At 43.6% G+C, this 15,785-nt stretch overlaps 2 protein-coding genes and 1 long non-coding RNA gene across 5 annotated transcripts in view; 2 read left to right on the forward strand and 1 right to left on the reverse strand.

Moving 5' to 3' along the window:
* CERS6 (ceramide synthase 6) overlaps positions 1-10,045 on the forward strand; it is an 82,185-nt gene extending 72,140 nt beyond the window's left edge. Inside the window, exons 9-11 of one of the 2 annotated variants that reach the window (XM_028747725.2) lie at positions 1,628-1,784; positions 2,891-2,914; positions 3,714-10,045. In XM_028747725.2, the coding sequence (XP_028603558.1) occupies positions 1,628-1,784; positions 2,891-2,914; positions 3,714-3,875 (343 nt within the window). In that variant the 3' untranslated portion in view covers positions 3,876-10,045. The remainder of the gene's footprint in view (positions 1-1,627; positions 1,785-2,890; positions 2,915-3,713) is intronic. The other variant, XM_028747734.2, reaches the window with a different exon arrangement.
* Positions 8,054-14,184, reverse strand: LOC114606024 (uncharacterized). 2 transcript variants are annotated; one of them, XR_013394805.1, is made up of 3 exons: positions 13,757-14,184; positions 10,487-11,016; positions 8,054-10,097 (listed from the first exon to the last, which is right to left on the reverse strand). It is a non-coding gene; the product is annotated as an uncharacterized LOC114606024 (long non-coding RNA). The 2 variants fall into 2 exon arrangements; XR_013394806.1 differs by lacking the exon at positions 13,757-14,184 and adding an exon at positions 12,095-12,217.
* The window catches only part of NOSTRIN (nitric oxide synthase trafficking), a 30,141-nt gene continuing 25,367 nt past the window's right edge, over positions 11,012-15,785 (forward strand). Inside the window, exon 1 of the mRNA XM_028747720.2 lies at positions 11,012-11,993. Within this exon, the coding sequence (XP_028603553.2) occupies positions 11,967-11,993 (27 nt within the window). The 5' untranslated portion in view covers positions 11,012-11,966. The remainder of the gene's footprint in view (positions 11,994-15,785) is intronic.

The following is a 15,785-nucleotide window of genomic DNA, read 5'->3' on the forward strand; positions in this document are numbered from 1 at the left end:
TAATCAAATGCTTATAACAGTATTAGTAGCATAGCTCAGGGTCATAACATGGATCAATTCATTATCACATGGATCAATCTAAGTGTCTTGGAGTGTCAGCAATACTAGTAATCTTTGTCTAGCTACCTAAACTAGTTTCTGTTATGATTCAGTCCACTGGAATAATAGTCAAAAGCATCATATCAGAGTAGTGGTTTATTCATTAGGTAAGAATGCAGAATGGGGGTGGGAGAGAAGAATGTAATATGAAACACACACATTTCATTAACCAGTTCACCAATATATACATCTATGTCTCTCCCACCTCACAAAAAGTTGGAAGATTATAAAACAATAGGGTTGCTAGTCATCATTCATTTTTCTATTAGATAACTTGATATCAGTTGAGCCCTAGAATAGCTTGTACAATCTTCAATATGCTGATGTTCTGTTAATTATTGATTAGTCCATTTGGGGATTCAACGGGTCATATATCATTCACACCAAAATGAGATTACGGGAACTGATCAGTGCTACTTCAAGTCACATGATATGCTAGTGTTGATGCAGGGCTTTTAATATGCAGGAACCAGTCCAATGGAAACAGTACTGGTAAGCATTTTAGATGAATACATTAGTTCATCCAGATTGAATGTCCTGGGTTGATAATTCAGAGGTGAAACAACGAATAAATAAGCAGAGATGGCTAAGGTGAGTGTCTTGTTTGGGAAGACTGCCTTGGAAGCCTCACCTTGAGTTCCATCATAGAAGAAAGGAGGAACATAAATGAAATACAATGGGAGTCACTGGGAAAGCAAAGCAATGTGTAGACTTGCCTCCCATGAAACAGGGTTTCTCAAATTTCAGGGCTCATTTTGACCCATTGATGAGCTTCTAAAGGTGTCATTGACACTGACCCAAATTCTTAGGAATGTAAATGAAATAAAGTCAAGAAATAATATGCAGTCAACACTTATCAGTCATTAGTAACCATTACTAGGAATCATAACATGTAAGGAGTAAAACGAGTGAAAATAATAGCATTCTAATGAGAATTACGGCTTTTAAAAAGCATATGAATAAGTTGGGGCAGCAGGTGGGGTTGTAGCTCAATAAAAGCTTAGAGTTTTCCAGATGACAGCTTCCTTTTATATCTTTGTGGGAGGTGTTGGAATTATTACTTTGATGCTATAAAAATAATTGTTTAAAAAGTGAAACTCTGCACCTGTATACAGTTTCTTTTAGCAACGAAACAGCGTGGTCTGAGAGTACTGTTGTGTTGTGGAGGCATCTTATTAAGTACAGAGGCTCCTCATTGGCAAAGGAAGCGCATGCCTTTTATTTCTGAAACTCATCGTTCCTAATTATTCCCCCCACCCCCCAGTCTCACAAACCTATTTTAAATCCCAGTCCCTTTTTGACCCCCTATTGACCCCAGAGTCTTTATTCACCTGTATTGATTTTAAAGCATTCCAGAGCTTGTTCATATTGGAGATCATTGATAATGTGGATGGGCTCGCTTGAGTGACCAGTTTTCATGCTCTGTTATTACATTCATAATGACTCCAGTAGGGGTGGGAAGCATTGCTGAGAAATGAACCATCTCTCTCTTGTTTTATATTGACTTGCCATTTTCTCTTTTCTCCAGGGTATTGAACACAACAATATTTGAACTGCCCGAAGCAGTTGGTGGCTTTCCTTCCTTGACGATCTTTATCATTTTACTTCTGGTACTTCAAGTTCTCCACTGTTTTTGGTCTTATCTAATAGTAAAGGCAGCCTATAAAGCAATTTTAAAAGGCAAGGTAAGGAAAAAAACAAAAGCTGTCTTCTGCTTTCTAGTGTGTAATGTTTTTTTTCAACTAGCACAGTTCACTCAAGTCACTTGACTTTATCAATCCATGGCAAAAACTTGTCACTCCCTTCCAGAAGACACATCAGGTCTTGAAACTGTATGTTTAATATTGACTGTCTGAGCATTCAGTTGAATTGAGCATGGTATACCAAGCAGCTGTTCCACTTAGGCTTACCTTGGTTCACCTATGGAACTTGTTTACTGTAACCAGAGAAGCTGTTTGCTATACTTCTCAAGGCCACAATCACATGATATTGGCAGGAAATTTGCATCTTCCACTTCAAACGTAAACTTGTCCGGAAGCTGCTATCAGTTCCAGTTCACTGGCAAACACATTTGTATGATCTATGCACTTGCAAACATGGGTTTGCTTGCTTCCATGCATTACATTTTTTCTAAAGGGTTTTGTAAAGGTAAAGGGACCCCTGACCGTTAGGGTTGCGGCGCTCATCTCGCTTTACCGGCCGAGGGAGCCAGCGTACAGCTTCCGGATCATGTGGCCAGCATGACTAAGCCACTTCTGACGAACCAGAGCAGCGCACGGAAACGCCATTTACCTTCCCGCCGGAGCGGTTCCTATTTATCTATTTGCACTTTGATGTGCTTTCGAACTGCTAGGTTGGCAGGAGCAGGGACCGAGCAACAGGAGCTCACCCCGTCGTGGGGATTTGAACTGCCAACCTTCCGATCGGCAAGCCCTAGCCTCTGTGGTTTAGACCACAGCGCCACTTGCGTCCCTACCTATAGGTACACCTTAAAACTGCAATGTGCAAAGCAGCCCTGAGCTTTCACGCTAGGCCTCTGGAATTCAGAGCTTCCTCTGCAACCCCATAGTATTGCAGTGTAGTCTGTATAGACAGTAACAGGGTGCTACTGTATCAAAGAATGTGGCTTCTATGGAGTTGAGCCTTCAGTGATTCTGGTAGTTCTCTGTCTGTTCTCTCAGAACTGCATTTTGTTCTCTTCCGTCCTCGCAGAAGTCACTTGTTTAACACCAAACAATATGTGTCTTCTTTCTTAACCTTCTTAATTATTTTCTTTCTGCTGCCTTTGAAGGCTGGGAAGTGGAACCCTTTGCATGTAAGTTTCCCTGAGGGAAAATGAACACACATGCCACGCAAACATTATTATTATTATTATTGCATCTTCTCTACTTGTTTCCTCAGTGGTTATCTTTCTGCACAGCCACTCTGCTTAAAATGCACGCTTGTTGAGGGCTTCCAAGCCCAAAGGTATTGAGCATGTTCTCAGGAGTGAAAGAGAGATATGTATCAGTTTGTTTAAACATGGGAAATGACCTTGGGCCAGTCACACTTCTTTGAAGTCTCCCAGCCCCACTCACCTCACAGAGTGTTTGTTGTGGGGGAGGAAGGGAAAGGAGATTGTTAGCCGCTTTGAGACTCCTGAAGAGGAGTGAAAGGCGGGATATCAAATCCACCTCCCTGCACCTCCACTTCCTTTCTCTACCTCCTCGCATCCTGCTTCCAAGACCAGAAGTGAGCTGGGCTGGAAGAAGAAAGGCTTGAACTGATAGCATGTAGAGAGATAAGATGGGGGCGGGGGGGGGGGGGAGGAGGTGATTTAGGTCCCCTCACCCATGTGGCCCTCTTTCAATGTTAAAACAACAAAACCTCACTTTATATGAGACAGGGCAGACGCAGTTGTTCCCCACCATACTATTGTGTGCAACACTCGAAAGCACACAGATGAAAAGCTTTAAGAGTAAAGGCTAGATAGAAGCTTGATAGGTTATGTTTAACTTCGGATTTGGGGGGTGTGAACAAAGGGAGGGTTGATTTAATTTCCGTTATGAAATAACCTCCAATACGTTACCTCCCTCCCCCTTTTTCACACCCATTTTTTTGTTTTGTTTTTGCAGGCGAAGGATGACCGAAGTGACATTGAGTCTAGTTCAGACGAAGAGCCCACCACAGCTCCTCATTCAAAGACCTCCCACAGCTCAGCCACCACCAATGGGACGAGCGGAACAAACGGAACAAACGGGTATCTCACTGGGGGCAACTCCGCAGAGGAACACTAATCCCTGGATTAAACACGGATACACGAACAAGACAAACTGTTTGCTACTGGAAGTCAATCGGTTGTGAATGCTGGGTTTTGTTTTTTGTTTCGTTTTGTCTTTTCTTCCTTCCCTTATTCTTTTTGTTTCTCAACATCAGAGAAAAACAAAACACATGGAGTATTTAAAGCTTCTGATAGCGTACTGCTGTGTTTCCTGTTTGTGAATGACAGCGCCACACCATGTTCTTTATGTAGGCATGCTGTGTGTATATAGATATATATACATGACCAGATGGGAGCAGTACTTTCTTCTGTAGGCTTTGATGATTATTTATTTTAGATCTTATTTGAGGGTGACTTGTGGATGAAAGGGAGCAAGATTCTCTTTCAGACTTTGCATCAGGGCCAGGGACTGCAAAGTTTTAAGGTACGTTTCCGTGCTTCATTTCTCTAGCCCAGTATCTAGCATCACAACAAACCTTTATAAAAGTTCCTCTTTAGTTCTAGGTTGCTTTTGTTTTAATTTGCTGTTTTTGTGCCGAAGGATGCTGACTTTAGAAACTCCCACTACAGACACAGTGGTCACTCCCCTCACCCTAGAGAGGAGTTTTAAAATGGTGCATTAGTATTTCTAAACCGCCTGTAATGGAGCCAGTCCATATGAAACTATTGTAAGATATCTGTCTTTTACAAGATTGGTGGCAAATTAGATCAGAGCTCACTGTTTGTGCAAATGCCCAAACAATGTTTACATCAGGTAAGAACAACTCAAGTCTTACAGATGAGTCCTGCCTTGCAGTTTTAACCTCCAGTTTGATTTAAAAAATTTCTGGGGATGCCTTTTGTTTAGTTTCAGAGGAAAGATGCTTACTTGAGCGCATAGTCATGTATATAAAAGTTGGACTTGAATCATATTTAGAACCAGCATCAAGAAGAATAGAGGCAGAAAAGAATTGCTTACTGGGAATAAAATAGATACAAGACATTGGGGAGATATCTGCATGGTACATTGGCAGCCTGTGTCTGGACTGTACCACTGCATACAGCAATTGGGGACTAAGTTGACTGAATACTTTTGCCATACAAATATATTCCATGTGCATAGAAACTAGAAGCCATGGGATAGGTTGAGGATGTTCAAGCTTAAAGCCGTTCTCCTGTCAGTCAGGGAATTGTTTGCATTAAATCACGTGTGCCACCCCCTTTTGCACTGAAGTGGTACAGTCCAGACACAGTTATACTTCCTCGCATACTTCTTGTGACAATTAGGCCTTATTGCTCAGATGGGGAACCTAGGGCGCTCTGATTATCGTTGGACATCATTCCTGACCTTTGCCAGCTCTAGCTGGGGCCGATGGAGTCCAACAACATCTAGAGGTTTTCCATCCCTTTTCTACTGCCTGAGGTTTCTTTTAAGTGCCTGCTAGAAAGCTTTTGCCCACACTTAAAATAAATATTAGGCAGTTCATTCGGGATTCAACGAGGACACAGTCCATCAACCCTGCTTGGTATGAGGTTGTGTTCTTGGTAGATTGTGTGGCCGGGTGGCTCTGATTTTAAGAGAAGAGAGTGCCCTGGTTCTTCCCACTTCCTCAACTTACTTGTGAGAGGACAGTTTACTTAATACTGGTCCTGTGCCACACCACAGAAGAGTCCCCAAGGGAACTTTGATGGTTGTACGAGTCTCATAGCAGTCTTTTCTCTCTTTCTTAGCCCACAACACTTGCAACTGTTGGCGCCATTGAGCGCAACCCAGGAACATGGAAAACTGATGGTTAGATGTACCCCTGTATGAATCAGCAACAAGCATCCAAGGCTCTTCTTAATTACTAGAGAAATACAGCTGGCAGTAACTCTAAGTCTGTTGATTTACTGATAAAGATTTACCTGTAGCTATTGATATGTTCTTAAAGGAAATCAGCAGGAATAACAAGAGTTAGGTCCTTCCCCCCACTCTTCATCTCTCTGCAGTAGAGGTTTCCTTGTTTCCCATAAGATCCTTAGATAAAACGACCTTTCTTTCACATTATTTCTGTGCTTAGTAAAGCCAGTTTCGGCAAAGAAGACAACTTCTCTTTTCTGTGTGCCATTTTTGTTCTCTGTTGGTGTTGGGCACAGAGGTAACATGTATGCCAAAGAACTACATGCAGGGAAAGATGGAAAGATGGAAAGAAGCAATAAGCAATTGCTTGGAATCATAAGAGCCCTGCCTCCCACCAGAAATTATTTTGAGCCATAAATCCTTTTTGCACATCTCCGGCAACCAAATCACCCTTAACATTTGCTCAAGCCATACAGTATTTATTATACTCTGGCTTTATTCTATACATGAGAGAATGGAAAGGTGGTTGTTCTTCGCAGAGGAAATGTTATTTTTCATCACAATTCATGCGGCCATTTTTGAAGCCAACCCAACAGAACATGTTTTGGGTTAATAGCTGTTCCCTAGTGGGTTGAGGTGTGCTGGATTGGTCTCGTAAATCTCGACGCAACAAGTTAGATTCCATATCTGTGTTATGTGCATTCATGTTGCGTGTGTTGATATTTCAACAATGTCACTTCAGCCCATGAGGACCAAGTAGAAAAATCAGTTTCTCTGCCAAAAAAAAAAGAAGTTATGTGACATGTGCCAACATGCAAAACACAAATTAAGGGTGCTCATAAAGTGAATGGAGTAAAAGTAACTCGAGAGCTGAAGAACAGGAAGTATATTAGAGTGGAGGGATATAAAACAATATCAGAACCGCTATGGATATTGGATATTAGTTGCCACTAGAATCTCTCTTTCCATGCTGTCATTTAAGAGTCATTGTGGGTTGGCTCTTAAGTTTCTCATAACTAATAATCCGGTGCATCTCAGTTTTGAGTCCTCTGTGCAGCATAGAACTTGAATAAAGAGAGTCTGCATGGACATTGGATGTGAAGCGCTGTCATAGTAAGGCAAAGTGGATGCACCAATAGTTTATATTCAGTTTTTTGGTTAGTTTTACAACAAACACAGATTGGGAGGCTGGGACTTTCAAAATGCTCTATGGCGTTGCTTAGGCAGGAGTTTTGGACAGATGTCTGGTTTTCCCAGAATGTGGAAGCATTGCTTTTGGAGGGAATGTAGAACCAACAGCTGCCATCATTAGCTTCTATAAGCTCACACTGTTGCGATGAAATGCATGGTAATCAGGTTAAGGGGAGGAAAGCTCCTGAACCTTGCCTCAGGCAACCAGAAAACTGTTACAAAGCATGCTGTGAAGTTAGCTGGGTTACAAAATGGCTTCATTACAGCTCAATCTTAAACACCAAGGATATAGACGCTTTGATGCTGTCGATGCAAAGAGGGCTTCCCCATTCACTTAAATGGATTGAAATTAGGGAGAATACGCTTTGTAGGCCCGTAAGTTCAGTGTTAGCCTCTCAGTATGGCGTATGCCAAGTGCCACTGGATCCAGGAAGAAAGAAAACATGTAATCAATCACAGGAAGCCCTTCTAGAAACAAACCGGTATTCAGTTTCCTGGATTAGTATTATCAAAATTGTCTTGTGTAAACAAGCTCTTGTTAGAAGAAGAAGAAAAAAAGCTCTTTGGTTTAGCAGTAGAGTAAAAGATGCAGTGACCGAAATGTGTAGCGTAGCGACTAAAATGAAGAAAAAACGGTGTGTGGAAGTTAGTAGCCATTAGCTAGACTGAACTTTTTTATTAGCCAGCTCTTGGGGTAGTGGAGTAAGATCTGTTGTTGTGTGCATTTCCTCAGTTAAGTATTGGCATGGAACACACTTTTTTAAAAAACAAAAACAAAAAAGTGTGTTTTTATGTGTATTTTTAAAGTGGGACAAATGAGTGAAGACCAGGTATCTTCGACATATATATCCACTTGAGGATGGAAGTGGGGGGTTTAATTTGCATTCTCCATCCCAACTGTAGAGTGCCAGATTTTAAAAATGCCAAAAAGAAATATACACGTATGCTCGTTGCCATTTTTGAATTTGTTCAACACATGACTTCATTTCTTGGGCAGTTACTTTCCATTCTCCCACCCACCCCTTTGTATATGTTTATATCCGAGGCCTGGTTCACAGAAGACCCGGCATGTAGGCCGCAAATCTGGCAGGATGCGGGTTCAGCCTGGGATTCACTCATGCTTTCCCTCCCTCTGCGTGCAGAACCTTGAATGTGATCTTGGGCCTGTGCGCATTATCTGTGCATCCTTTTTTTTTTTTGGCTGCACACTTCAGTGGGGTTTGCATAGATGCCGGCATGTCTAAACCCTAGCTGATAATTAAGCTCCTATACCAAGAATTGCCACGAGATGCTTCAGGACTACATTTCCCATCATCCCTGATGACTGGCCATGCTGGGCTGAAGGGAACGGGGAATGCAGCAAAATCTGTAGGGCAACATACCAGCTATCCCTGCTGTATACAAGGGAGAGAAAGGAACATGAGTCCCAAGCTCACCCCCTGTACCCTGCCACTTCCATGGTCTACGTGCCAGTACCCTCTGTGAACTAGCCCAGAGTTTGCTTATGGGGGAGATATTGCAGACGGGTTGCTAAACGAGCGGAAATGGTGTCCACAGAAATCTTAGCTTCCCTTAGGAGGCATTTGCACGGCACATTCTCCCCCTTTCCTGCTGTCATTCAGTGAAGCTGGTTTCTTCCTTAACGGCTGGCATGTTGTAACTTGCAAGGAACTAATGAGCATATAAACCCCGAAAGCCTAGATTTTGGACTGTAGGGAAAGGAGGGTAATTGCCAATCTTCACACATAATCAAAAAAGTGACAATATCAAGCCATGGAGTGATCATGGTGGTTCTTTTATCAATTAATGCACCTTTCCTTTCAAGTCATTCTGCTACTGGAACGGAGCGTGTTGCAACAAACAATAAAATTATTGTGTGTGCCTGCGTGCGTGTGTGCATAGGTGTGAGCGTGCTGTATTTTGCAATAAACTATGGGCAGATAGTTGTGTAACCCAATGCCAGCTTGTTTTGAATGTCTTTACATTGTACATATTAAGGCATAGGTTACACAGTATTCTGGTGGTTCAGGTCGACGTTCTTCTTCTGCCATTCCCTTTTGCAGTGTATGGTAGAGGGTTCTGAATATAGGGCTATTGAAGTCCATATTTCTCATCTCCCCAAACTCATACACCATTAATTTCAGCTTTCTGTAATTCTCACAAATGAGAAGAAGATGGGATTTCTTTATTTGCTCCCTCCTCCCAATTGTTCTATTTTTATTTTTGTTTAAAGGCTTCCTGGTGTTATATTTCCTCCTGTATTCATTACTGAATCCTCTTGTCAAATAATAAAATTACAACAGTTCTGTAGGCCACTGTGAGAATGACCAAAATACTCAAAACCCACAGTGTTTAATAAATGGAGTTGCCTTGAAATCACAAATCAAAACTTCAAAAATCCTCTGATTGCACTTAGGCATGACTTGAGTGTGATTTGGTTTGTTTGTTTGGATTCTACTGGGACGTTGCTAAAAACTGCCCATGTTTTTTAGCTTCTCCTTTTAAAAATAGTTGTCTTGGTATTTATTTGTTTATTTATTGAAAAGTTACTTAGCACATTTTTCCTTACAAGGAAGTTCCAGTTGTAATGACAGAGAAACTGAAGCAACTGATCTGCTTGTATAAAGTTATACACTTAGGAAATAGCCTCCACTTACTTTAATGGAGGGCAGGAGGGGGTACGTGTATTTATTTCGGCCTTAATTTTAGCCTAGGGCTTTAGTGATGTGTAGGTTGACTAGGACCACTGGTAATGAGAATCATCTCAAAGAAGAACGGTACACGCTGGTTTGATGCACAAGAGGGTGTTTTTCTATCTCCCTGCAAATTTCTAAATACTGAAAACAGTAGCCACATTTGTGTGCTCTGCATGGTGGTTACTTTCAGCAGGTCAGGTCAGGACAAAATGGTGCAATTTTCCACCTGTGTTTTCAAGACAATCCAACCGTTTGAGGAACTCTTTGAACTATAATTTACTGGTATATTTCACTGTCAGAAATACAGCACTGTGTTTTAGCCTTGGATTTTGCTTCTGGGTTTCTTTTCTTCTCTCCCCCCCCCCCCCTTTTAAATATGAAAAATTAAAATTCTTCCTGGAATATTTGGATCCAATCAATATTGTGAATTTTGATTTGAAAACACTTTCATAATAAACACTCAAGTATTAGGCCTCTTTACTTGCCTTCTTTGCCGTGTGTGTGTATAGCCTTATACTACTTGTCTGTTTTACTACTTGTCTGTTTGGGGGACGCGGGTGGCGCTGTGGGTAAAAGCCTCAGCGCCTAGGGCTTGCCGATCGAAAGGTCGGCGGTTCGAATCCCCGCAGCGGGGTGCGCTCCCGTCTTTCGGTCCCAGCGCCTGCCAACCTAGCAGTTCGAAAGCACTCCTGGGTGCAAGTAGATAAATAGGGACCGCTTTATAGCGGGAAGGTAAACGGCGTTTCCGTGTGCGGCTCTGGCTCGCCAGAGCAGCAATGTCACGCTGGCCACGTGACCCGGAAGTGTCTCCGGACAGCGCTGGCCCCCGGCCTCTTGAGTGAGATGGGCGCACAACCCTAGAGTCTGTCAAGACTGGCCCGTACGGGCAGGGGTACCTTTACCTTTTACTTGTCTGTTTACATCTCCCCATTGTCGACTCTGACGGGAAGTTGCTCTCCGGCATCTAAGGCCAAAGCTTTTCACATCCCCTGCTTCCTGAGACCCTGGAGATGCCAGGGTCTGAACACGGAACAGCATGCTGCTCCCTGCCTCTTTCGCTTGTCACCCATGGTTGTCACCTGGTAAGATCAGGGCTGCTGCTGCTGCTGCCGCCGCCACTTCCCACTCCTCTCTGACCTCCTTTTATCTCCCCCACTGCCTTCAGTGCACCAGGGCGTCCCCAGGCTGCCTCCAGTCACTTCAGGTCGTGGTGGTGGAGGCAGTGGCAGAAAAGCTATGTTTTTGTCCCAGGCAGCAAAAATGTCTTGGCCTTGTTTCTCCCTCTGTGGAAATCTAGGTTTCTTCTATGAGAGCAGGCACTGTTGCAGACACTCTTCCCCTTAAATCCACCCGTGGCTGGAACTTGTGTGATTCTTGCACCCATTCTGCAGAAAGGCAAAACTGATCTTGGCAGGGTGAGAAGCTTTGGAGCTGGAGGGAGAGACTTTGACCTAATGTTCAAGAAACAAGAGAAAAAGAAGAAAAAAGTTGATAGCACCCTTCTCTCAACACACTTAGAGAGTCCCCACCCAAAAAAAACCCTCATTCCCTTTGATCCACACAACAGGTGTACAAGGTAGTTCAGCCTAAGATATGCAGCTGGCCCTAGATCAACTGTGTCCCATAGTGCAGTTACAGGGTTGCCAGTAAAATTTAGGACACAAAATTTGTTAAGCTTTTTTTGGGAAATGAAACACAAAGTTGTTGGGCTTTTCTTAGGCAATCAATCTTAAAATCACCATTTCCCAAAACTTCCTCCCGGCTGCTATTTTCACTTGGAAATTCCAGGTGTATGGCAACCCTAATGATGTGATACAGATGACCAGTCAAACCCAAGTAGCAAAACATTTGCTAAAAGTTAAGCCTGGTTTATTATTAATGAATTAATTCATAAAGAATTTCAGAACATTTTGTTAAATGCATTATAGTGGTACCTCGGGTTACATACGCTTCATGTTACAGACGCTTCAGGTTACAGACTCCGTTAACTCAGAAACCTCGGGTTAAGAACTTTGCTTCAGGATGAGAACAGAAATCACGCGGCGGCGGGAGGCCCCATTAGCTAAAGTGGTGATTCAGGTTAAGAACAGTTTCAGGTTAAGAACAGACCTCTGGAACGAATTAAGTACTTAACCTGAGGTACCACTGTAACAGAAAAACAAGGCAAGGGGCAATAACAGTTGTTGGTCACCTTGCTATATACGATTGTTTGAGGGGCTCTGGATCTTGTTTGCATTACCAGGAAGTAGCTGGGATGAAACCAGCTGCAGGGATAGTCCCTTAATTAGCCGCTTGGCTGACACACCGGCTTGATTGCCATGGAACTTCCAGCCTCCTAGAATTCCAAGCGGACAAGTTAGGGCAGAGGCAGAAATACGAGAACAGAATCCGGCAGTTCAGAATGAAGAACCCACTGGAAGGCTGCACAGTGAGTAACCTCTTATTTCATTCATAGCCCTCCCCCCTTCTCTCTCTCAGCTTAGTTTGGGGGCCACAATGAACTCATCATTCACAGCCACTGAAGAATACCTGGCTGGTGGTCTACATCGGAGAGAGGGACTGATTTTTCTGCCTGCCCTTGAGCTGGGACATTGATTTTCCAAAGTGCTTTGCTGGCAATGCAACACGCATACACCCCGATTGCTTCTTCAAGATTCCTCTTCCCAGCCTCGCAGATGTGGCACCGGCTTTCTGGACAGAGGCCTAGCAAAGCTGGAAGATTCGCCAAGGATGCTGGACTGACCTAACTGAGTTTCGAAGGTGGCAGGAGTCTCGTTGTGTCCTGGTCAGAAACTGGAAGGCAGAGAGAGCTGCTGGGTGGGGTTGCTGTTTCTGCTATTTTGCAGCAGGGCAGTTTTATATATTGGTTGTTGCATTCCCACCCTGCCCTGGGAGAGGATTGTGGGCATGTGATGTTGCCAGAGGCAGAACTCCTCCACCCCAGCACACCTCTTGCAAAGCTAGACAGCTTGTTAGCCGCCCTGAGCCCGGCTTCGGCTGGGGAGGGCGGGATATAAATAAAATTATTATTATTATTATTATTATTATTATTATTATTATTATTTAGTCATTTTCAAAGGACCAGATTTGGCCCCAAGGCCTCCTGTTGCTGATTATCTCTACTCAGATTTTAGGCTTAAGCCATATATGTGATGCCTGATCATTTGAATGCTTTTCTTGAGTTCGGTTCGGAAGCTGTAACGTAGATTGGAACAGAGAAGCGGGCCAACACACACTTCCCTGAAGCAAGTTTAAATCATCTTTTGGTTGTGAATCTTACTGGGTTATCTTGAACCAGTCATTTGCAAGGCTGATGTGAGGATCAAAAGGGGGGAGGGGTTCTTAGAGGAAAAGCCAATTTGAGGGGAAAGGTGGATAAATACGCAACAGAAAACTGGGGAGAACTTAGAAGAGGTATCCAAAGATGGATGTGAGAAGCTGAGAAAGAATAATAATAGAATTGTTAAGTTGGAAGGGACCCCAAGGGCCATCTAGTCCAACCCTCCTGCAATGCAGGAGTCTTTTTGCCTAACATGGGGCTCGAACCCACGACCCTGAGAATCGGAGGCCCTATGCTCCATCAACCTGAGTTATCAAAAATAAGGACATAAATATATAAGTCACATGAAATTGTCTCTGAACTGTCTAGGGAGACACAGGGATATAGACAAGATATATACAGTGGTACCTCGGGTTACATACGCTTCGGGTTACATACGCTTCAGGTTACAGACTCCACTAACCCAGAAATAGTGCTTCAGGTTAAGAACTTTGCTTCAGGATGAGAACAGAAATCAGGCTTTGGCGGCGCGGCAGCAGCAGGAGACCCCATTAGCTAAAGTGGTTAAGAACAGCTTCAGGTTAAGTATGGACCTCCGGAACGAATTAAGTACTTAACCTGAGGTACCACTGTAACCGTAAGTTCAGGGCTGCAATCGTAAACACACTTACTTGGGAGTGAGCCCCACTGGAACGCGATGGGATCTGCTTCTGACTAAACAGGAGATTGAGGGGAGGAAAACAGCGCAGGGAGGATGGTTTTGATCAGGAACACAACATGCAATCAGAGAGAGGAGCAGTGGCATAGTGTGGGTTGCCTGAGCCCGGGGCCATGCTGAGGGGGTGGGTGGGAAGGAGGGAAACAGACAGATTATGCATGCACATTCAACTGCCCAACGGCATCCACATCACCTGGGAGATCTCAGCTGCAGAGCTAAGAAGAGAAGAGTTGATCCATTGTCTGGAGCCCAGGAATGGAAGCTCTACCGAGGCAGCACTGGGTGTTGAAATTTGGCACCCTTAACAATTTTGCACCTGGGGCAACTGCCCCGGTGCCCCCCATTCTACACCACTGGAGATGAGCACAATTCCCCACTGCGGCCAGTCCCGCCCCCAAGACCCGCACTTCCGTACAGCTGCATTCAAAAACAAACCAGCTAACCGCACACCACTCTGGGGATAATGTTCACGTGGCCACTGGATGCCTTGCACATGTTGATCCATCAACATCTACGAAGGATTCGAGCAAGCATTTTGTTTCCTTTGCCTCTGTTAAGAGATGGCAGGACCGCTTGCAGTTCCAGGCTTGCTGTGCATCCATTATGTGTGTACGCGGGGGGGGGGGGGGGTTGCTCCAAGTGCTGTTGTTTTGTACAGCTCAGCTTCGTCAGTGAGTGCCGATGCCTTGCAAAGATTTAACATCCGATATAAAATATTAATATGGCTGCTGCTTCTAGCAAGCTGCATCTTGCACAGCAGGAGAACTGGGAGCCAGCCAGCAGAAGTTTCTGCTGCAAAATCTGCTTCTTTGGATTTGACATATTTTTATTTTTAAAAAATCTCTAGAAAAGAGAAATGTTACCATAATGCCTAGTAATCAATTGCAGGGTAAACATCCCTCATTGTAGGCTATTACCAGCATGACAATTGTAACTAATGAAAGCAATAATAATATTTTATAGCAGGCGTTAGCTCTGTCTTTGGTCACTTTGGGAGGAAAGGCATGATGCAGTATTTCTCATAGCTATACTAAAATTAATATAGGGTGGTGGTCAACAAACTCTATGCGCTGGCACACTGGTCCTCAAAGGGTGTGGTGCACCACACTGGCATGGCAGGAGAGGATGGCAAGTGTGGCAGGAAGATTCAAGGACAATCAAAGAAATATTTAAACATTTCATTATGGCATGGTATGGTTGATGGGAATATTGGTCATCCATTCTCCGAAAATTGTCTTCATGAGTTTCTGCATGTAAGATGAGCCCAAGGCGATTCTCCGGGACCCTCTAAGTGCCCTATTTTCCAGGGACAGTCCCAGATTTACAGAAGTTGTCGCAGTTTCTGATTTGATCCCAGAATGTCCTGCTTTTCTTTAGGATGCCCCTATTTTCATTGGGGGTGGGAGGAGATATGCAGTTTTGCGAACCCTGAGCCAAGGAGATAAGTAACTATACAACCTTTAGAAGACATCTGAAGGCAGCTCTGTAGAAGGAAGTTCTGAATTGTTTTATTATGGTTTTTTTATATGTTGGAAGCTGCCCAGAGTGGCTGTGGCAACCCAGTAAGATGGGCAGGGTTTATTATTATTATTATTATTATTATTATTATTATTATTGACGTCCCTATTTTCATTGGAGAAATGTTGGAAGGTATGTTCTCCCCACGTCTCCTCTTGCTATGCGCATGCCCTTTGCCATCCCCACATCTGCTGAGGAAGCTTGTCGAGGGGGAACCCAGAACACATTTAGCGGGAATGCCAGGACTGCAGGAAGGAAATAGTTCTGTCATGCAAGGAAAAATCCTCACACTGCCGGAATGTTCACCTTAGCACTATGTTGAATGAAACCAGTGATCTATTAATATAATAATAAAATAGCAGGCTATATGCAGTAACTGTTGCAAATGTTGAACTCTACTGGTATAATGAATGGGGAGGCCCAGCCAGATGGGCGGGGTATAAATAATAAATTATTATTATTATTATAATGGGTCTGTGCTGAATTGTCACAGAGCATGCTTTTCACAAAGGACTATGTCAGGAGGTGCGGTGCTTCCCTCGAACAAAAAAAGAGCCTTTTCTTGCGAAATTCTGATCCCTTCCTCCCTGGATCTCCTCCACCCTTTGCAAAACACTTGCATCTGAGGCAGAGAGCATCTCCGGCCACGTTTTTGTGGCTAGCCTCCTTTTTTAAAATGTTCGGTGAAACTATATTAAAGGAGG

Source organism: Podarcis muralis, chromosome 1, assembly GCF_964188315.1.
Source record: "Podarcis muralis chromosome 1, rPodMur119.hap1.1, whole genome shotgun sequence".
Taxonomy (NCBI): domain Eukaryota; kingdom Metazoa; phylum Chordata; class Lepidosauria; order Squamata; family Lacertidae; genus Podarcis; species Podarcis muralis.